Here is a 23189-nt window from a genome sequence, read left to right as displayed (position 1 = left end):
CAGTAAGCTCACAGCTCGGTGTTACCTTGAACCGATCGCAGGCTCGGTGAGCTCGGAGCGCGGCCGGAGGTCAGGCAGACGGGAGTAACTGGGCGCTGTTCTCTGAGGGCGCACTGAGGAGTGGGGCCCTGGGCTCTCGGCTCCTCCAGGCCGGAGACCAGGAGGCCGCCATTTGTGTTCCCGTCCTCCGGAACTCTACGGAAAGCGCTCAGGGAACAAAAGCTCCTGAAAGCAAACCTGAGCGGATTACTCACCCCGGCCCCGGGTAAGGGCGATGTAATTCCGCCTGGGGCAAAGACACTTGAGAATCACTACAACAGGCCCCTCCCCCAGAAGATCAACAAGAAATCCAGCCGAGACCAAGTTCACCTACCAAGGAGTGCAGTTTCAATACCAAGGAGAGCAGCAGAATTCCAGAGGAGGAGAAAGCCAAGCACGGAACTCATGGCTTTTTTCCTGTGATTTTTTTTAGTCTTGCAGTTAATTTAATTTTTTCTTTTTCATTTTTTTTTTCTTTTTTTCTTTTGCTTCTCGCCTTCGGGTAAATTTTTTTTTTTAACTGTTACCTTTTTCTTTTTTAACGATTTTTTACTAGTTTATCTAATATATATATTTTTTCTTTTTTACATTTTTCTCAGGTGTTTTCTTTTTTTAAAAAAAATTTTTTTCTTTTCTTTTTTTTTTCTTTCTTCCTTTTTGAACCTCTTTTTATCCCCTTTCTCCCCACTCACGATTTTGGATCTCTTCTAATTTAGTTAAAGCATATTTTCCTGGGGTTGTTGCCACCCTTTTAGTATTTTACTTGCCCCTTCATTTACTCTTATCTGGCCAAAATGACAAGACGTAAAAATTCAACGCAAAAAAAAAGAACAAGAGGCAGTACCAAAGGCTAGGCACCTAATCAATACAGACATCGGTAATATGTCAGATCTAGAGTTCAGAATGACAATTCTCAAGGTTCTAGCCGGGCTCGAAAAAGGCATGGAAGATATTAGAGAAACCCTCTCGAGAGATATAAAAGCCCTTTCTGGAGAAATAAAAGAACTAAAATCTAACCAAGTTGAAATCAAAAAAGCTATTAATGAGGTGCAATAAAAAATGGAGGCTCTAACTGCTAGGATAAATGAGGCAGAAGAAAGAATTAGTGATATAGAAGACCAAATGACAGAGAATAAAGAAACTGAGCAAAAGAGGGACAAACAGCTACTGGACCACGAGGGGAGAATTCGAGAATTAAGTGACACCATAAGACGAAACAACATTAGAATAATTGGGATTCCAGAAGAAGAAGAAAGAGAGAGGGGAGCAGAAGGTATACTGGAGAGAATTATTGGGGAGAATTTCCCCAATATGGCAAAGGGAACGAGCATCAAAATTCAGGAGGTTCAGAGAACGCCCCTCAAAATCAATAAGAATAGGCCCACACCCCGTCACCTAATAGTAAAATTTACAAGTCTCAGTGACAAAGAGAAAATCCTGAAAGCAGCCCGGGAAAAGAAGTCTGTAACATACAATGGTAAAAATATTAGATTGGCAGCTGACTTATCCACAGAGACCTGGCAGGCCAGAAAGAGCTGGCATGATATTTTTAGAGCACTAAACGAGAAAAACATGCAGCCAAGAATACTATATCCAGCTAGGCTATCATTGAAAATAGAAGGAGAGATTAAAAGCTTCCAGGACAAACAACAACTGAAAGAATTTGCAAATACCAAACCAACTCTACAGGAAATATTGAAAGGGGTCCTCTAAGCAAAGAGAGAGCCTACAAGTGGTAGATCAGAAAGGAACAGAGACCATATACAATAACAGTCACCTTACAGGCAATACAATGGCACTAAATTCATATCTCTCAATAGTTACCCTGAATGTGAATGGGCTAAATGCCCCTGTCAAAAGACACAGGGTATCAGAATGGATAAAAAAACAAAACCCATCTATATGCTGCCTCCAAGAAACTCATTTTAAGCCCGAAGACACCTCCAGATTTAAAGTGAGGGGGTGGAAAAGAATTTACCATGCTAATGGACATCAGAAGAAAGCAGGAGTGGCAATCCTTATATCAGATCAATTAGATTTTAAGCCAAAGACTATAATAAGAGATGAGGAAGGACACTATATCATACTCAAAGGGTCTGTCCAACAAGAAGATTTAACAATTTTAAATATCTATGCCCCCAACGTGGGAGCAGCCAACTATATAAACCAATTAATAACAAAATCAAAGAAACACATCAACAACAATACAATAATAGTAGGGGACTTTAACACTCCCCTCACTGAAATGGACAGGTCATCCAAGCAAAAGATCAGCAAGGAAATAAAGGCCTTAAACGACACACTGGACCAGATGGACATCACAGATATATTCAGAACATTTCATCCCAAAGCAACAGAATACACATTCTTCTCTAGTGCACATGGAACATTCTCCAGAATAGATCACATCCTCGGTCCTAAATCAGGACTCAACCGGTATCAAAAGATTGGGATCATTCCCTGCATATTTTCAGACCACAATGCTCTAAAGCTAAAGGCCAGATTTAAATGAATATAAGAACCCTCCCTATTTTAATATTAAAAATAAGGGAAATCATAAAAAACAATTTTTTTAAAAAAACTTTAAGACAGAATATACAAATTAAAATTTAAAAATTAAAATTTTGGGGGCACCTGGGTGGCTCAGTGGGTTAAGCCGCTGCCTTCGGCTCAGGTCATGATCTCAGGGTCCTAGGATCGAGTCCCGCATCGGGCTCTCTGCTCAGCAGGGAGCCTGCTTCCTCCTCTCTCTCTGCCTGCCTCTCTGCCTACTTGTGATCTCTCTCTGTCAAATAAATAAATAAAATCTTTAAAAAAAATTAAAATTTTGTCTATTTCAAGATTATAAACTTTCAGATGGGAGTGGCTACAGGAACCTACACAGGTGGTTGATCATTCAGGGCTATGAATTATGCAAGTTTGTTTAAGTAGTATGTTAATTTTGAGTTGAACTGTTTCTTAAAACTTTATTAGTAAACTAATTTGATTCTTAAAAGATCTATTAATGAGGTTCCCTGTATTTTCAATGCCTTGGAGCTGGGGGAATATTTAAAAAAGCAATCAGAAATTAAATATAGTGCTTTATTCTGCTCTGTGGGAAGAACTTAACTGCTATGATTACGAAGTCTCTGATTTTCTCACGTAGGAAACTTTGGTTTAATAAAATTCTGATAAATAGCTCAACATGTTTGAGAATTCAAAAACAATACTATAGTCTATTAAAACCCCTTCCCTCTGAATTATCATAGGAAAAATTAATTTCTTTTGGCACTAAAAACTTAAAGAAAGAAAACTTAAAAATGTTGGCACATTAGTTCAGTTTTGTATACTTTAGTAAAAAGTTTTGTGTGTGATTCATTGATATACATAGCTTAAAAACATGAAATAAGTGAAAGAAATAAAATCTTTAAAGTAACCATCATAACCTTTACAACCTTTGTAATTCTAGTTCTCAGGGAGATTCAGATTAAAACCACAATGAGATATCACCTTACACCAGTTAGAATGGCGAAAATTAGCAAGACAGGAAACAACATGTGTTGGAGGGGATGTGGAGAAAGGGGAACCCTCTTACACTGTTGGTGGGAATGCAAGTTGGTGCAGCCTCTTTGGAGAACAGTGTGGAGATTCCTCAAGAAATTAAAAATAGAACTTCCCTATGACCATGCAATTGCACTCATAGGTATTTACCCCAAAGATACAGATGTAGTGAAGAGAAGGGCCATCTGTACCCCAATGTTTATAGCAGCAATGACCACGGTCGCCAAACTGTGGGAAGAACCAACATGCCCTTCAACAGACAAATGGATAAGGAAGATGTGGTCCATATACACTATGGAGTATTATGTCTCCATCAGAAAGGATGAATACCCAACTTTTGTAGCAACATGGACGGGACTGGAAGAGATTATGCTGAGTGAAATAAGTCAAGCAGAGAGAGTCAATTATATGTTTTCACTTATTTGTGGAGCATAACAAATAGCATGGCGGACATGGGGAGTTAGAGAGGAGAAGGGAGTTGGGGGAAATTGGAAGGGGAGGTGAACCATGAGAGACTATGGACTCTGAAAAACAATCTGAGGGGTTTGAAGTGGCGGGGGGGGGGGTAGGATCTTGGGATACCAGGTAGTGGGTATTAAGGAGGGCACGGATTGCATGGAGCACTGGGTGTGGTGCAAAAATAATGAATACTGTTATGCTGAAAATAAATTTAAAAAAAACCTTTGTAATTCAAAACATTATTTAGATAATAAACATAATTTCACTGGCCATGGAAGGGTGAGTGGTGAGGAGGTGCTGACCCACCTAGTTCTAACTCCTTGTCTATGTGATCATTAACCAGGCAACCCTGTTTGACTTAGCACCACATAAACCCAGTTATATTTCCTTTGTTCCTTTCTTTAATCCATCAGGTTTTTCAAACTTTGGAATTCACAAAAATTTCCTTACAGGCTTGTATATATAAAACAACATTTACTAGATACAGCTATGAACATAATGGGTAATGAGAATGCAGCCAAACTGAATTAGGCAACATTTAAGGAGTACCTGATACCATGTTCTTCTCATGATTGTTATCTTGTCAACTGAATTTTTATTTGCTTGTCCAGATCACATCACTAATGATATAGCAGGAATTGTCTTTCTGATTTCTATTTTTCTTAGGTGGATATAGTGGCTTGAAAGAAATGACTTTAATAAGAGAAAAGAGATCTCCTTAGTGATAGGAGATAATCAGTAGGCATTACATAAAAACAAAATATGTGAATTTAAACTTCGCCTCATGATTTTGCTTTAAGTGGTCTTCACTATTAACAATCACCTCATGTGACATGTTTGGATCTGATATTTGCTCTAGGCAGGTTTTCTAAGTATAAAATATCAACAACCAAAGATTGATGTATAAAATCACCTCACATACTACATTTCTTGAATACTAACAAGCTATTATGATAGCCATGCATTTTTTTGGTTTGTTTCTAAGTAGGCCAAATCAGTTTTGTATGTACCTGTTCTATCAGTAATAATTATAATGGTATTGTGTAGATATTAACAGCTGTGTTTTCACACTATTGCAGTTTAAGATGGAAAGCACTTATATTGGTAGAAATTAAAAGTTTGATTTAAAATTTCTGTACTACAGGGGCACCTGGGTGGCTCTGTGGTTTAAAGCTTCTGTCTTTGGCTCAGGTCATGATCTCAGGGTCCTGGGATCGAGCCCCGCATCAGGCCCTCTACTCAAGTAGGGAGCCTGCTTCCTCCTCTCTCTCTCTGCCTGCCTTTCTGCCTACTTGTTACCTCTGTCTGTCAAATAAATAAATAAAAATCTTTAAAATAAATTTTAAAATTTTAATAAAATCTCTGTACTATGAAGTTAAGGGAGAAATTTCTGTAAAGGCTCATAAAGTCATGACTCTCCCAGAGATTTAAAATGAATATATTAAAAATCTTAACTCATTAAATAAAGAGAGAACCAGAACAATGTTGCACCTTGTTCAAAGACGTCAAAGAACCATTAATTTATATGGAGTCAGAAAATGTTGACATGAATTTACAAATGGACTCAAAAGTAGCTCCCTCCACCAGATAGCTGATAGAAATATAATAATTCTTGCAATTCTATCTACAATTCAGAGAGCTTTAGCATAGCTCAAGGCAATGAAAGGTGCAGAGGTCTTTAAGAACCAGATAATCTGCTGGATGCTCCACATTCTACTGAAAGGATATCCAGTAGTCCCTTTAGGTTATTACAATGTCTTAAATGTTTCTTTACAAATGATATCTGACACTTGTTATAAAACCTATTTTCTCTTACACCATACACAAAAATAAACTCAAAATGGAAGAAAGACCTCAATGTATGACAGCAGTCCATCAAAATCCTGGAGGAGAACATAAGTAGTAACCTCCTCAACATTGGCCATAGCAGCTTCTTTCAACACATGTCTCCAAAGGCAAAGGAAACAAAAGCAAAAATGAACTCTTGGGACTTTACCAAGATCGAAAGCTTCTGCACAGCAAAGGAAACAGTCAACAAAACAGAGAGGCAACCAACAGAATGGAAGAAAATATTTGCAAATAACATGACAGTGTTCTATACAGTGTTCTATAAAGAACACTTCAAACTCAACACCCAAAAAAACAGATAATCATGTCAAAAAATGGGCAGAAGAAATGAACAGACACTTCTCCAAAGAAGATACATAAATGACTAATAGACACATGAAAAAATGTTCATCATCATTAGCCATCAGGGAAATTCAAATCAAGACCACACTGAGATACAACCTTATGCCAGTTAGAATGGCAAAGATTAATAAGGCAGGAAACAACAAATGTTGGAGATGATGTGGAGAAAGGGAATCCACTTACACTGTTGGTGGGAGTGTAAGTTGGTGTAGCCACTTTGGAAAACAGTGCAGAGATTCCTCAAAAAATTAAAAATAGAGCTACTCTATGAGCTGGGAATTGCAATACTGGGTATTTACTTGAAAGATACAGATGGAGTGAAAAGAAGGTCCATATGTACCCCAATGTTCATAACAGCAATGTTCACAACAGCCAAACTGTGGAAAGAGCTGAGATGCCCTTCTACAGAAGAATGGTTAAAGAAAATGTGGTCCATATACACAATGGAATATTACGCAGCCATCAGAAAGGATAAAGACCCAACTTTTGCATCAACCTGGATAGGACTGGAGGAGATTATACTGAGTGAAATAAGTCAAGCAGAGAAAGTCAATTATCATATGGTTTCAATTACTTGTGGAGCATAAGGATGGAGGACATTAGGAGATGGAAAGGAAAATTGAAGGATGGGCGATCAGAGGGGGAGACAAACCATGAGAGACTGTGGACTCTGAGAAATAAACTGAGGGTTTTAGAGGAGAAGGGGTGGGGGAATGGGTGAGCCTGATGTTGGGTATTAAGAAGAGCACATACTGCTTGAAGCATTGGGTGTTAATATATAAAACAATGAATCTTGGAACACTGCATCAAAAACTAATGATGTATTGTATGGTGACTAACATAACACAATAAAAATTAAAAGAAGGGGCGCCTGGGTGGCTCAGTGGGTTAGGCCGCTGCCTTCAGCTCGGGTTATGATCTCAGGGTTCTGGGATCGAGTCCCGCATTGGGCTCTCTGCTTGGTGGGGAGCCAGCTTCCTCCTCTTTCTCTGCCTGCCTCTCCGCCTACTTGTGATCTCTCTCTGTCAAATAAATAAATAAATAAAATCTTTAAAAAAAATTAAAAGAAAAATAACCTATTTTCTAAAATAGTAACTTTTTAAAAGACTGATCCTTAAAAGAATATTTTATCTATGCCTAACTGTTGTGTTTCTTGGTTTCCTCTAGCAGCTGAAAAATGTGCTAAATAATGAGAAAGTATCCATAAAACTTGCTTAATGCCTGTTTATAACTTATTGTGTCAATTTGTTTCCAAAACTATTCCTTTTTTTCCCCCTTAAATTCAAGTTAGTTAACATATAGTGTAGTATTTGTTTCAGGAGTAAAATTTAGTGATTCATCACTTATGTGTAACACCCAGTGCTCATCCTACAACTGCCCTCCTTAATGCCCATCACTCATTTAGCCCATCCTGCCCCACTCACCTCCCCTCCAGCAACCCTTAGTTCTCTATAGTTAAGAGTCTCTTATGGTTTGCCTCCCTCTCTGTTTTTCTTGTTTTTCCTTCCCTTCTCCCATGTTCATCTGTTTTGTTTCTCAAATTCTGCAAATGACTGAAATTATATGATGTTTTTGTCTGACTTATTTTGCTTAGCACAATACACTCTAGTTCCATCCATGTTGTTGCAAATGACATTTCATTCTTTTGGATGACCATTCTTTTGGATGGTCTCTCTCTCTCTCTGCGTGTGTGTGTGTGTGTGTACACCACATCTTCTTTTTTTTTTTTTCCCACCACATCATCTTTATCCATTTATTAGTTAATGGACATTTGGACTCTTTCCATAGTTTGGCTATTATTTTTAATACTGTTATAAACATTGGGGTGTATGTGCCCCTTTGAATCACTACGTTTTTATCATTTGGATAAATCCCTAGTAGTGCAATTGTGGGGTTGTGGGGTAGTTCTCTTTTTAACTTTTTAAGGAACTTCCATACTGTTTTCCAGAGTGGCTGCACCAGCTTGCATTCCCACCAATAGGAAGGTCCCCCTTTCTCTACAACCTCGCCAGCATCTGTTGTTTCCTGAGTTAATTTTAGCCATTCTGACATATATGAGGTGGTATTTTATTGTCGTTTTGATTTGTATTTCCCTGATGATGGGTGATGAGAATTTTCTCATGTGTTTGTTAGCCATTTGTATGTCCTCTTTGGAGGACATAGGATCATAGGGTAATTCTATTTTTAAGTTTTGAGTAACCTCTGTGCTGTTTTCCACAGTGGCTGCGCCAGCTTGTATTCCTACCAATAGTGCATGAGTGTTCCTTCTTCTCCACATGCTCACCAGTATTTGTAATTTCTTGTGTTTTTTATTTTAGACATTCTGACAGGAGTGAGTTAATATTTCACATTGGTTTTGACTTGGATTTCCCTAATGATTAGTGATGTTGAGCATCTTTTTCTGTGCCTGTTAGACATTTTTCCAAAGAAGATGTACAGATGGCCATCATGTTTTCTGCCCATTTTTTCATTGGAATATTTGAGGGGTTTTTGGTGTTAAGTGTGTAAATGTATATATGAGTTTTTATGTAATGTAAATGTGTTTATGTAAAGGTATATGTGAGTTGTATTAATCTATTAATCCCTTATCAGATTTATTATTTGCAAATATCTTCTCCCATTGGGTAGGTTGTCTTCTTGTTTTGTTAATGCTTTTCTTCACTGTGTAAAACCTTTTTTATTTTCCCAATAGTTTAATTTTGCTTTTGCTTCCTTTGCCAAAGGAGATATATCTAGAAAACATGTTTCTATGACTTATATGAAAGAGATTAGGGCCTATGTTTTCTTCAAGGAATTTTATGGTTTCAGGGTTTACATTTAAGTGTTTAAGCCAACTTGAATCTTTTTTTTAATCGATGATTTAAAAAGTGCTCTAGTTTCATTCTTTTGCATGTAGCTGTCCACTTTCTTAACAATATTTGTTGAACAGATAGTCTTTTCCCCATTGTATATTCTTGCTTCCTTTGTTGTACAATAATTGATCATATAATTGTGGGTTTATTTCTGTGTTTTCTGTTCTATTCCATTCATCTATTTTTGTGTGACAACTATACTATTTAATTTACCACAGTTTTGTAGTATATCTTCAAATCTGGGATGTGATACCTCCATATTTTTTCTACTTTTTCAGGATTGCTTTGGCTATTTGGAGTCTTTTGTGTTTCCAGACAAATTTTAGGATTATACTAGTTCTGTGAGAAATACTATTGGTATTTTGATATTAATAGTAATAGTATTAATTGGTACATTAATTCAGTGTACCAATTACATTAAATCTGTATATTACTCTGGGTAGTACAGACATTTTAACGAAATTTGTTGTCCCAATTCATGATCATGAACTATTTTTCCATTTGTGTCATCTTTGATTTCTTTCATTGTTTTATGGTTTTTGGTGTACAGGTCTTTCAGCTCTTTGGTTAAGTTTATTCCTAGGTATTTTATTATTTTTGGTGCTCTTTAAAATGGGGTCATTTCCTTAATTTCTCTTTCTGCTGTTTCATTAGTAGTGTATATAAATACAACAGATTTCTGTATATTAATATTGTTTTCTGACATTACTGAATTCACTTACTGGTTCTAGGAACTTCTTAGTGGAGTCTTTTGCAGTTTATATCATGTCATCTGCAAATAGGTTAAGTTTAACTTCCTCCTTACCAGTCCAGTCCAGATGGTTTTTGTTTATTTTTCTTATCTAATTGCTGGGGCTAGGACTTCCAGTATTATGTTGAATAAAAATGGTGAGAGTGGACATCCTTGTCTTGTTCCTGATCCTAGAGGAAGAGCTTTTCGTTTTTCACCATTGAGTATGATGTTAACTGTGGGTAGGTTTTTTTGTTTGTTTGTTTGTTTTGTTTTGTTTTCCTGTATGGCTTTTATTTTGTTGAAGTATGTTTCCACTAAACCTACTTTCCTGAGAGTCTTTTTTATGAAAGGATGGTGTACATTGTCGAATATTTTTACTGCATCTATCAAAATGATCATTTGGTTTTTATCCTTTCTCCTGGTAATGTGGTTTATCATGTTGATTGATTCACTAATATTGGACTAATATTGAATATATCAACTAATATTTAATTAACGTGTTGATAGATTCACTAATATTTATTCATTAATATTGAAAGTGAATATACTACTAATATTGTATCTCTGGTATAAATCCCATTTGATCATGGTAAACAATTTTTTAAAATGTATTTGATTTGGTTTGCTAAATTTGGTCAAGAATTTTTACATCTGTGTTTACTAGAGCTATTGTCTGTAGTTTTCAGTGATGGCTTCATCTGGCTCTGGTATCAGAGTAATGCTGGCCTCATAGAATGAGCTTGGAAGCTTTTTCTTCTATTTTTAGAATAGTTTGAGAATAATAGGTATTAGCTCTTCTTTAAATATTTGGTAGAATTAATCTGTGAAGCCACATGGTCGTGAACTTTCATTTGTTGGGAGTTTTTTCATTACTGAATCAATTTCATTGCTAGCAATTAGTCTGTACAAAATTTCTATTTCTTCATGATTCAACTTGGGAAGGTTATAGGTTTCTAAGAATGTATTCATTTATTCTAGGTTTAACTTTTTGGCATATAATTTTTCATAACATTCACTTATAATCCTGTGTATTTCTGTAGTGTCAGTTGTTATTTTTCCTCTTTTATTTTTTATTTTATTTATTTGAGTCCTTTTTTTTGTTTGGCTAAAGGTTTATCAATTTTGTTGATCTTTTCAAAGAACAAGCTCCTAGTTTCATTGATCTGGTCTATATTTTTATTCTCTATTTTATTTATCTCTTATCTTTATTATTTCTTTCCTTCTATTAGCTTTGGGATTTGTTCTTCTTCTTCTTTTTTTTTTTTTCACTCCTTCAGGTATAAGATTAGGCTGTTTATTTGAATTTTTTCTTCTTGAGGTAAGCCTGTATCATAATCTTCCCTCTTAGAACAGCCTTTGCTGCATCCCAAAGATTTTGGACTATTATATTTTCATTTTAATTTGTCCCTATTTTTTTATTTCCTCTTTTACTTCTAGGTGGACCCATTCATTGTTTAGGAGTATGTTATTTAATATCTATGTATTTTGTTCTTTCCAGATTTTTTCTTGTGATTGATTTCTAGTTTCCTATCATTGTGGTCAGAAAAGATGTATGATAAGATATAAATTTTTATTGGATTTGTTGAGACTTGTTTTGTGGCCTAAAATGTGATCAAGATTAGAGAATATGTCATGTGTACTTGGGAAAAAAAGGGCATTTCATTATTTTTGGATGGAATGTTCTGAATATACTGTTAGTGCTCCATGAATGGATAAAGAAGATGTGATATTTTATATATATTTTATATATATATATTATATTTTATATATATATATATATAAAACTTTTATTTTTCTGAGAAACTTTTATTTTTCTGAGAAACTTTGTCTTTTATCTTTTAAAAATTTTTTTTAAAAAATTTATTTATTTTCAGCATAATAGTATTCATTATTCTTGCACCACACCCAGTGCTAGATGCAATTAGTGCCCTCTATAATACATACCACCTGGTACCCCGACCTCCCACTACCCCCCTCAAAACCCTTAGATTGTTTTTCAGAGTCCATAGTCACTCATGGTTCACCTCCCCTTCCAATTTCCCCCAACTCCCTTCTCCTCTCTAACTCCCCATGTCCTCCATGCTATTTGTTATGCTCCACAAATAAGTGAAATGAAACTTTGTCTTTTATTCTGAATGACAGCCTTGCTGGATAGCATATTCTCCATTGCAGTTTGTTTGTTTGTTTGTTTGTTTTTTCCTGTCAGCACTTTGTATATATAACACAACTCCCTACCACCCCACGATGTTTCTTCTGAAAATTCAGCTGATAGCCTTATGGGCTTTTCCTTGTATGTAACTGTTTTCTTTCACTTACTGCTTTTAAAACATTTATCACTACTTTTTTTCGTTTTGATTATTATTTGTTGGAGATAATGTAGGTCTCCTTGGATTTATTTTGGGGGGGGGCTCCCTGTGTCTCCTTGTTCTGGATTTCTGTTTCCTTTCCCAGATTAGGGAAGTTTTCAGTTATTATTTCTCCAAATCTTCTGCCCCCCTTTTCTCTTTCCTCCTTCTGAGATCCCTATAGCCTGAATGCTATTTTACTTGATGATGATGCTGAGTTCCTTTAACTATTCCCATTTTTTATTTTTTATTTTTCAGCTTGGTTGCTTTCCAGTACTCTCTTCCAGTTTGCTGATCCACTATTCTTCCTTTAATTTCCTATTGATTAATTCCCTCTAGTGTACTTTTAATTTCAGTTATTGAGTTCTTCATCTTTGATTTGTTCTTTTTATATTTCCTATCTTTTTGTTGAAGGTCTCACTGAGTTCTTTGGCTCTTTTCTCAAGTCCAGTGAGTATCTTCATGACTATTACTTTGAAATCTCTCTTAGGCATATTGCTTATCTCTATTTCATTTAGCTCTTTTGTTGCAATATTGTCTTGTTCTTTCTTTTGGGACATATTCCTCTGTTTCCTCATTTCGTCTTACTCTTCATATCTGTTTGTGTGTATTAGGAAAGTTAACTAAATCTCCTGATCTTGAAAGTAGTAGCCTTATGAAGAAGAGGTCCTACAATGCAATGTCTCTTGTTCACCAGAACCTAGAGCTTCAAAAATGTCTCCTCTGAGTGTATATACAAGTACAGTTGTGGTTGAGCCTTGTTTGCCTTCAGTCCAATCATCCACAGTGGCTCTCTTTGCCTTGTGGGCAGAGCTTGGTCACTGTGCTGTTAAGAAAGAAGTTTGGGGCTGTCTTGGGTCTGAGGTGAGTCAGACCAGATGTCTTTCCTCAGCTCATTTCCCAGAACTGTAGGGGGCTCTCCCTGTATTGTTCACTGAGAGGCTTTCATTGGTGGACAAGACCTGTAGTCAGAGATATCTGCCCACCAGTCTGTCTGCACAACCACCTGTGAAGCTCCCTGTGAGGTTTTTGTTAGTGGGCAAGGCCAACAGTCATATTAGATGTCTTCCTCCAGTTTACTGATGGAAATGCAGTGGAATTGGTGTGTATGGTTATTTTCCCTTCTCCCCAAAGCAGGAGTCACTTTGGAGTGGTTTTGGTCACTGCTGGGACTACCTTCAGAATAAGATACATCTGGGACAGCTTTAAAGGGGCTCTGGCTGAGTGTGGCATGTTGGCAATCTACATGGCAAGTGTTCATGCTGATTCCTGCAGGTGTCTGGGTATCTAGGCTTGGGGGTAGGGGAGAGAAATAGCACCCAAAAGTTCTTTCATTCTTGGAGAAGTCTCCTAAAGATCCCTGACCCTCCAGTATACATTGTAAAATTAGTAAATAAATCTCCTTCTAGTATATCCTAGATATTATTCAAACTGTTGCTTCCATACTGTATCTCGGTGGGGTTATTTGTTATCCAGTCCCTTTAAGGGCAAGAACTGTTTGTTATTACCCTTTGGCTTCCCCAGAGCCAAGCCCACTGATTTTTAAGTTCTCTGCAGTAAGTCCCACTGATAATAAAAACTCACAAAATTGAGCCTCTCTGGTTTTTAAAGTCAAATGTTGTAGGCAATCATCTTCCCACTGCAGATACGGCATGTCAGGGTTGTCTGGTGTGGGGTCTGTTCTCCCCTTTCCATGTCTGAGGTGTCCCTCCCATTCTTGGTTGGTTTGGTTCTTGATGATGTCTCCACCCTTTCTAACATTTTTTATGTGGCTTCCTTTATATGATTAACCATGGAGAGTCTGTTCTGCCAGTCTTTGTGTCATTTTCTGGGTTAGTTACACTAATATGGCTGGTATATAGGTGTATCTGTGGGGTAAGGTGATCTTGGGATCCTCATCCTCAGCCATCTTTCCAGGTTCACTATGGCCTATTTTGAAGTTGCTCCTAATCTCTTTCCTATTGCCTCTGTGGTATTGAACTGTTTTTTCCTCTCTACCACTCTGTTTACCACATTTCATTTTAGTAAAGTTTTATTCTCTTAAGCATCATAAATTGTTTTCCCTAGACCCCTATGTCAGTTAGAATTCATTGCAGAAAATTTTTCTCTAGCCAGCATAAACAGGAAGGGACTTATTATAAGGCATTAAATTACTTCCAGAATTATTGTATAAGTTCAAGAGAGACTCAAGATTGACATTTCAGGAACATCTTCAAGGACACAAAAGGAGACATTATGTCTTACAACTATAAAGCCATTTGTCAAATTGTGAAGGTGTCTCTCTATCTGCTGACTCCAGAACTAAACCCCACTGCCACAGTCAGGAAGCTAATCATATAATTGACTCATGATTAGGAAGCTGTCTGAACGGGGGAAGATGCCATTTCCAAATGATGCTTAAAACTGAAACAACATATACAGCAGTAGAACTGGCCTCCTCTTCTATTTTTTTTTTTTAATATCACAGAAGGGCATCCAAATGATATAACCCGAATCATATCAAGCATCCTAATTACACAGAGAAAATGGGAAATGTAGTTTTGGCCTTTCAGCCTCTGAAGTAAGGACAATATATTAGACTATATAGATAGATAGATAGATAGATGAGAGAGATAGAGATAACCTGATTAACAAATGTGCAGCAAACTTGAATAGGTATTTCTCAAAAGAAGACCTACAAGTGACCAATAGATATATGCAAAATGTTCAACATCACTAACCATCAGGGAAATGTAAATCAAAACCACAATGAGATAGCACCTCACTCTTGTTAGAATGACTATTATCAAAAAGACAAAAGAGAAAAGTACTGGCAAGGTGGAGGATATGGAGAAAATGGAACACTTGCGCACCGTTGGGAGGAATACAAATTAACATAACTATTATGGAAACAGTATTGAGGTTTCTCAAAAAACTAAAAATAGAACAGCCATATGATCTAGCAATATATCCCTTCTGAGTATATATTCAAAAAAATGAATTCAGTGTCATGAAGATAGATGTCTTCATTTTCATGTTCATTAAAATATTATCTACAGTCACCAACATATGGAATCAATCAAAGTGTCCACTGGCAGATGTATGGATAAATAAAAAAAGGATATACATACAGAATAGGATTTTATCTACCCTCAAGAAGGAAATCCTGTCAATTCTTAGCATTTGTGACATTTGAAATTGGACTTTATGCTATGTAAAGTAAGCCAGGCATAGAAAGAAAAATACTGCATGATCTCACTTACATGTGAAATGTAAAAAGGTCAAACTTGTAGTAGAGAGTAGAATAAGTCAAGGGATAGGGAAAATGAGGAAATATGGGTTAAAATGTACAAACTTTTAGTTATACAGAATAAATAAGTTTTGGAAACCTAATGCACAGCATAGTGACTAGAGTTAATGTATTATATACTTGAAATTTGCTAAACAAGTAGATCTTAAATGTTCTCATCTCATAAACACAAAAGGAAAGTGAGGTGACGGATCTGTTAATTAAGTTGATCACAGTAAGCAATTCACAGTGTACATCAAAATGTCTGGTTGTATCCCATAAACATGTATAATTTTTATTTGTCAATTATTCCTCAAAGCTGGAAAAACAAAACACTAGCAACAACAAAATCAACAAAATGCCAACATTGAACATGATAGAACTCTGCTTTATATACATGAAAGCAAGCTTAACCTTCCTTACAAAAGGGAGATTCAAATTCCCATGAGTAACTATATCCATCCTGGGGTGACTCAAACCATTTTTAGTTCAAAGTACTATTTTGATATCTTGTACCAGTGGATAAAATTAAAGTTGTATTCATGAGAAGGAAAAAAAGAGAACATAAGAAAAAGTATATATAAAACATATGCTTTATTTATACTTAATTATGTTTAACTATATATTAATGAGTAGCTGCCACAGGTCTTATTTCTACAACTGTTCACAAGGTTGTATGTGATATTTTTAACTTTCTCCGGTGCTATAGTCAGGAGCTGCTATGATGGGGAAGAACACATTCAAGTCATTAACATAGAAGGCAGACCCCCTCCACCCTCTGGTAGCATGGTCACCGGCACCAGCTGCAGGAAAAGCCTCTACTTTGCTTTCATCTTCCAAATCTTGGAGAAATGCTTCTGCTTTATGAAATTTCATCCCAAATGGCAGCTTCCAAGGAGAAAATAGGGGTTTTTTTTAAAAATACAGTGTTATATTAGCTTCAGATGTACAATATAATGCTTCAATTTTATACATTAGTGCTCAACGTGATAAGTGTACTCTCTTAAGTATACTTAGGAGGAAAGTATACTTAAGTATACTTCAGAGAAAATAGATTTTAACTTTCAAGTTTCTGCAGAGCAGGATGGAGTTTGGGATGGATATAGAGTGATATTTCACCATATCGATCACGAACTCTTATACTCTCTCAGGGATTTTATGTACTCACAAAACTTCAAATACAGTCCACAGATGTTTAAGACCAGACGGTTGAGAATTCTTGTTTTCTTTTTAGATTTTAGAAATCTAAAACACTTGCATATACTATACATTACTAGCACCAACGGCAGGATTTATGAAGCACCTTGTAACTGAATATTTCAACATTTTTTCAACAAAAGGTATAAATCATACTTTTGGGATACATGAAGATTAAAAGATTTGTCAGTTTATGAGACTTTGCTTATGAACACATTTGCATGAATTTCAAAATAAAAACACTTTGTTTTCAGAGTTTGAGATTTGAACTTGTGGATCTGTACCAATTATAGATAATTCCCAAATCTGTATTTCAAATTCTAAACTCCAGACACTTATCTCCACTTCCATCCCTCATACACATAAATCCCAACATTTTTCTAACTGAATTCAAAATCCAGTTATCTTCAGTTGTTCTCTGACTCAGTGAAAGGTATCAGCATCTACCTATTTGTTGAAGCCAGAAATCCACGTCTCCCAAGAAAATCCCTCTTCCACTTCTACATGCAGAAGTAGTTCCTAGGTCTGTCCATCTTACTGCTAAAATCTCCTTTCAGTATACTCACTCCTTCCCAACATCACCACCACCTTTTCAGTTCAAACCACCAGTACATCTTACCTAGATTATTTAAATCAGCTTCCTATCTTGTCTCCCACACTCACTATCTATTCTCAATGCAATAATTCAGTGATCCTCTCGCTTCCCTGCTTATAACACTTCCCCTCTCTACTAGAGACTGTTTTCTCTCAGGAAAAATCCTCATCTTCTGAACATTGTTTATGAGACCCATTTTGCTTACCCTCTACTCTCATAACCTATGTTCCAGTCACACTGCACTCCTTCCAGAAGTTTGAGTCCATCACATACCACGTCTCACTTCAAATCTCTTTCTCTTAGAACAAGCCTTTTGACTTTGCCAAGCTAACGCCTAATCAGCAGTCGGGTCTTCACTTAGATGTCACCCCCACTGAGCAGTCTCCCCTCATTCCCAAAACCTGGTTATATGTCTGTGTTTTTAAAACAACTTACAATTCCCTTACTTCCCAGTAGTAAACTGTATTCATGTTGATTAAAAAAAAAAAAAAGCCTGAGAGACTTGAATTTAATCTTGAAAAAGCAGAAATAGAATATCACAACAAAATCTGAGACAAATCAGTACCAAAGTAGTCGCTTCTCCCTCTAAGACATATGAAGTGCATAGATAAAATCTTTCTTGAGAGGAACACAGAAAAACATCTGAGAGAAGCAGTCACAGAAAATATGTTTGGAATCTCAAAATAGCATGTAATACGGGAAGACACAGTGAAGAAAACCACAACAGGGGGAAGTATCACTTCTTAAATATCACTTATTACACCAAGACCAGCCTTTGTGCAACCAAGAGGAGCCAGGACTCAGAGAAGACCTTCAGAGGCTGAGAATAGACCTGCACGCCACAGTCCAGCCATGGGAAACTCCTTCACAAGTCTGGCTGAATAACTATGAAGAAAAATATTTACATATGGGTGGTTAAAAAATGTCAAAAGGTATCTTTCATATCTTTGTGAGGTAGAATTTGGGAAATTTTTCAAAGAATTTATCCTATATGAAGACAAATCTGCAAATTAATATAATCAAAGCACATCTTGATCCCACAGAGGGTCTTTCTTTCACACCTCTTTCCATGTTTAATAACCTGTATTACCAAGGCACTAAAGGCAGTACTGGAGGGTAACCTGGACAAATGAAAACAATGCTTTTTATTTAGAATGGCATATTTTGTAGCTTTTGTCTAGATTTCCCTCATTTAAAGTATTTTCAACAGAGTATTTTTTTTAAACAAGGAGAGAGCATTAGCTAGCTCTAATGTTTCCTACTTTTAATAACAGATTCTGATTCTGACACATTGTTAAATAATAAGCTACAACAATGTTCATAAGAATAGGGATCTATTGGAAAGACATTTTTATTCCTGCCATACAAATTAACAGGCAGTTATTTATCTCAATGTAGAAAGGTAGTCCCAGCTGAGCTTGACTGACAGCACCTCCCCACCGAATACCCATCCACATTAATTGACAGTATGCATGTAGGCAAGGTCTTTGCTGGTTCCTGGGATGGAGAGACTGAAAAATGGAAAAAAACCTGATCATTTCTATTCCTCAGCACCATAGGAAAAGAGAGAGCTTGCTAGAGAAAGAGCAGAAGCTAACTTACTTCTAGGGCACTTAATAACCAATGCCTGCTTTGGGGAATAAAAAAAATAAACATAATAGACTTGACTATGGGAGGGAGGCTTTTGCCCAACCCTTTTGCTCTGGGAGGAGGCCACAGGTAGAAGAGTACATCTAAACCCACCGTGAAGAAAGACCAGGAAGTGATGTGTAGGTGGCCTCAGGGACAGGATGGAGTCATAGGAAGCAGATGGGGTCTAATGAACCAAGGAAATTCAGGTTATAATGAAGCCTCATTTGTAACTTCTGTTTAAGGAAGTCTGGGGACATTCTGGTTATATAAAGATAATCCCAGATTCTAGGAAGTTGACATTTCTGACAAGAATATTAAATTTATGATTTCTCTCAGTAAACAATAGAATATTACCAGTTTGCTTTATAAGTTAAGGGAAGTTTGGATTTTATTTTAACTCAAAACTAGATGAAACTTTATCAAGAGAAAATGATAAAATTATTTGAGTAAAGGTGCATTACAGAAAGCAATGACTATTTTACCAAACAATTGTAGATGCAATAATAATTTTAAGAATAATTTGTTTTTACTAGTAAGACCTATGGAATAAATTTAACTGTAAAAATATCATGTCCCTTTTAAACAATTACTTCATCAGTCTCTGAATTTTAGAAACTAACACTAATCCCCTATTTACTATGAAAGTAAAGTTCTAATATCCAAATTTAACCATCTGCCATTTTGTATACAGACATTATAATGTAAATTAAGTCAGAGGTACCAGCGCATAGAAGTTAAGAAGTACTGGAATAGGTGTCAAGCCAGATTCTAGTTATAAATCAAATGATGCCTGTGTGACTTTGGACATGTTAGTTATTCTTTGTATGTTTGTTTATTCATCTATAAATTACCATGGTTGGATTAAAAAGAATGTCTAAAATTCCTCCATCTCTTAAAGCACAGAATCTACAGTGAGCAGAATTAGTGAGACTAATTAGCAGAATTAGTGACTCTGCAGCTCACTAAATAGTGAGCTAATGTGTAATTCACAGAACAGCTTTGCTGGCAAGTCAAACATTGGGGAAAAAAACCTTTTTCAAACATAAGGGGACTTTTGAACTGTGATAAAACACAGCCACATGTCCCCTCTGAAATTTAGTCTGTTTTTCAGATATACCTGATGGTTCACCAGATTCCTTGTGACATTTTCTCATATGATAATAAATTTGTATTGTTGTAAGCCACTGAGTTTGTGATACATTATTAGAGCAGCAGCAAGAAACTTGCATACTCCCTAAAAACTGGAAGAGATTATGCTGAGTGAAATAAGTCAAGCAGAGAGAGTCAATTATCATATGGTTTCTCTCATTTGTGGAGCATAACAAATAGCATGGAGGACATAGGGAGTTAGAGAGGAGAAGGGAGTTGGGGGAAATTGGAAGGGGAGGTGAATCATGAGAGACTAGGGTTTGAAGTGGCGGGGGTGGGGGGAGGTTGGGGGAACCAGGTGGTGGGTATTAGAGAGGGCACGGATTGCATGGAGCTCTGGGTGTGGTGCAAAAACAATGAATACTGTTATGCTGAAAATAAATTAAAAAATAAATTTAAAAAAACAACTGTATCTATAGAAAACATCAACTCTTCCATTTCACAACAGAAAACAGAATGATCAGTGATGTGTATATTTCTACAAAGTTTAATAGATTACCCCAAAGCTCAATTTTAGCTTTGAAATGAAAGCAAGCCTCCTTCTATTGTAGCCTCATAAATCAGATAAACTGTGTGGAGTTGCTGGATGTTTCCATAAAAGGATGATGATCTTACCATAAATCATGCCCTTTAATGTGTGTTCTGTTGAGACCTATTTCTGTCTAATTAATATTTAATAAATTAAAAGGATCCCCATAAAAACAAACAAGGGCTATTGTTAAAATAAGCTGTGAGCCAAATTTTTCTTTATAAACTAGACATTTCCCTCTTGTAGGAACATAAAGAAAAAGAGTGATGGAGAAAATATACTCATAAAATGTACAGTATTGCTCTTTAAATAGCACTTGTTGGGGCACCTGGGTGGCTCAGTCGATAAAGTGACTCTTGATTTTGGCTCAGGTCACGATCTCAGGGTTGTGGCAAGTCTGCTCAAGATTCTCTCTCCCTCTCCCTTTGCCTCATACTCTTGAGTGTGCTTGCTCTCTCATAAATAGATCTTTAAAAACAGAGCACTTGTGAGGAATCAGTTCTCAAATACCTATCTAGGATAACACAGCAGAAGCAGCACTTATAATAATTACTTCATCTGACATAATTTGAGGAAGTTTTTCTGACCTTTTTTGACCAGATGACAAGAATCTTCCCTGGGAAAGCCATTATCAGGTAAGTACTCTGCCAGGAGTCTGGGCTGGAGCCGCTCAGCATGCAGGTAACAGGCCTGAAATAGATTTTCTGAAGAGAATTGAAAATCAGAATTAGATTGTTTCATTAGAAATAAAAAACAGAGATTAAAATATATTCTAACAAAATTTTAATACAGCTTATTAAGAAGGGATTATTTAGTATGACATCCTATACGAAATATCTCTTACACTACTTATAAACCCTAATAAATTTATTTACATTAAATAAATTAAATAAATTCTGGGTCATCTTTTTTGTTCTTTTCTGAGACAGGGGCATGAGCCAAATCCAGGCATTAAATTCAAAGAGCGCACACACTGATTCTGCTTCAGTCTAATTAAGGAACTTTACCATACAATATAGCTTCTAATCTTAAAGGATCCCATAATTAAAAGGCCTATTGTTTTTCTTTTACAATCTTTTAAAACTTTCCATTTTGCTGTTACTTGTTTTATGCCTTACTCTCCCTTATTGGGCTCCAAGTGCAAAGATCTCATACTATCTGAATAACTTGGACCACATCATTTTAAAATCCATTTTCTTACCTGTGGAAAGGGGATTATGAGCATCAGTTCCATAGGGTTATTGTGAGGATTAAATATGGTGATTACAGTGTTGTTTAGCAGAACTTGATTTCATAATAGGATGTTGCTGTAAGAAAGTTCCGTATAACATCACAGGAAATGTTTAGAGATATTTCATAAGTTAGAAAAGTCAAAGAAGGAAACTAATACTTACATTTGTCAACTACACACAAGGCAAGTTATATGCACATCTGATTTTGTTCACATTTGATGAGGTAAAATTATTTTTTCCCAGCTATATTGAGATATAAGTGATAAAACATTATGTAAGTTTAAGGTATATAATGTGATGATTTGATATACATACCTATTGCAAAATGATTATCACAATGAGGCTAGTTAACCCATCCATTACCTTAAATACAACCTTTTTTTTAATACTTTACTTAAGTACAACCTTTTTTTTTTAATGTTCTCACACATTAAGATCACTTTCTGAGCAACTTTCAAGTACTGAATATATTATTCCTAACTAGAGGCACCATACTATACCTTAGATTCCCTTAACTTATTCATCTCATAACTGGAAACTCCTTACTTACACATCTCCCCATTTTTTTGCTCCCACCTAGCCCCTGGCAACCATCATTCTTTTCTGTACTGGGAGTTTGGCTTTTTTCTTTCCTTCTTTCTTTTCTTTCTTTCTTTCTTTCTTTCTTTCTTTCTTTCTTTCTTTCTTTCTTTCTTTCATTTTTAGATTCTGTGTATAAATGAGATCATATAGCATTTGTCCATTTGTCTTTCTCTGATTTATTTCAGTTAGCATGATGCCCTCAAGGTCCGTCCATGCTGTTACAAAGGGCAGGGTTTTCTTCTTCATGGATGAATAATATTCATATACACACATATGTGAGTATATATGTAAATGGATAAAAAGTGGATATATTTACAACACTTATCTATTTATCTGACAGTGCACCCTTATGTTGTTACCATATCTTGGCTATTATGAATAATGCTGCAGTAAGCATGGGAGTATAGGCAGTTCTTTGATATCTTGTTCTCATTTCCTTTGTATATACCCAGAGGTGGAGTTGCTGACTCATATGTTCTATTTCTATTTTTATTTTGTTGAGAAAACTTCATACTGTTTTCCATAGTGGCTGTACCAGTTTATATTCCCACCAACTGAGCACTAGCATTTCTTTTTCTCCACACCTTCCCCAACACTTATGTTTTGTCTGGATAATAACTGGACCAAGTGGTATGAAGTGAAGTCTCATTGTGGTTTTGATTTGTATTTCCTTGACGATGTCATATTGAATACCTTTTCATGTATCTGTTGGCTGCTCAAATGTCTCCCTTGGAAAACTGTTCAGTTTTTCTGCTATTTTTACTTACTTATTTTTACTTTTTTAACTTTTTAAAAGATTTTATTTATTTGACAGAGCACAAGTAGGGAAAGCGTCAGGGACAGGGAG

The 23189-nt window shown here is 36.1% G+C and overlaps 1 protein-coding gene across 1 annotated transcript; it reads right to left on the bottom strand.

Moving 5' to 3' along the window:
- Positions 1-16003: 16003 nt before the first annotated feature.
- On the bottom strand, positions 16004-21795 carry LOC309862448 (uncharacterized protein). The gene is made up of 3 exons (XM_082726298.1): positions 21730-21795; positions 21116-21232; positions 16004-16314 (listed from the first exon to the last, which is right to left on the bottom strand). The coding sequence occupies exons 1-3, from the start codon at positions 21760-21762 to the stop codon at positions 16114-16116; spliced, it is 351 nt and encodes a 116-aa protein (XP_082582424.1). The 5' UTR covers positions 21763-21795; the 3' UTR covers positions 16004-16113.
- Between the last annotated feature and the right edge of the window lie 1394 nt (positions 21796-23189).

This window comes from Mustela nivalis, assembly GCF_964662115.1.
Source record: "Mustela nivalis genome assembly, chromosome: 4".
NCBI lineage: Eukaryota > Metazoa > Chordata > Mammalia > Carnivora > Mustelidae > Mustela > Mustela nivalis.
This window is presented reverse-complemented; position numbering and strand designations above follow the sequence as displayed.

What these genes read in the sequence shown, in the direction of transcription:
- LOC309862448 (XM_082726298.1), bottom strand. Translation starts at nt 21,762, where the DNA reads ATGGAACTGATGCTCATAATCCCCTTTCCACAG. An exon ending in TCATAATCCCCTTTCCACAG is followed by an intron (nt 21,233 to 21,729) that starts GTAAGAAAATGG and finishes AATTCTCTTCAG; the next exon opens with AAAATCTATTTCAGGCCTGT. An exon ending in TTGTCATCTGGTCAAAAAAG is followed by an intron (nt 16,315 to 21,115) that starts GTCAGAAAAACT and finishes TCTCCTTGGAAG; the next exon opens with CTGCCATTTGGGATGAAATT.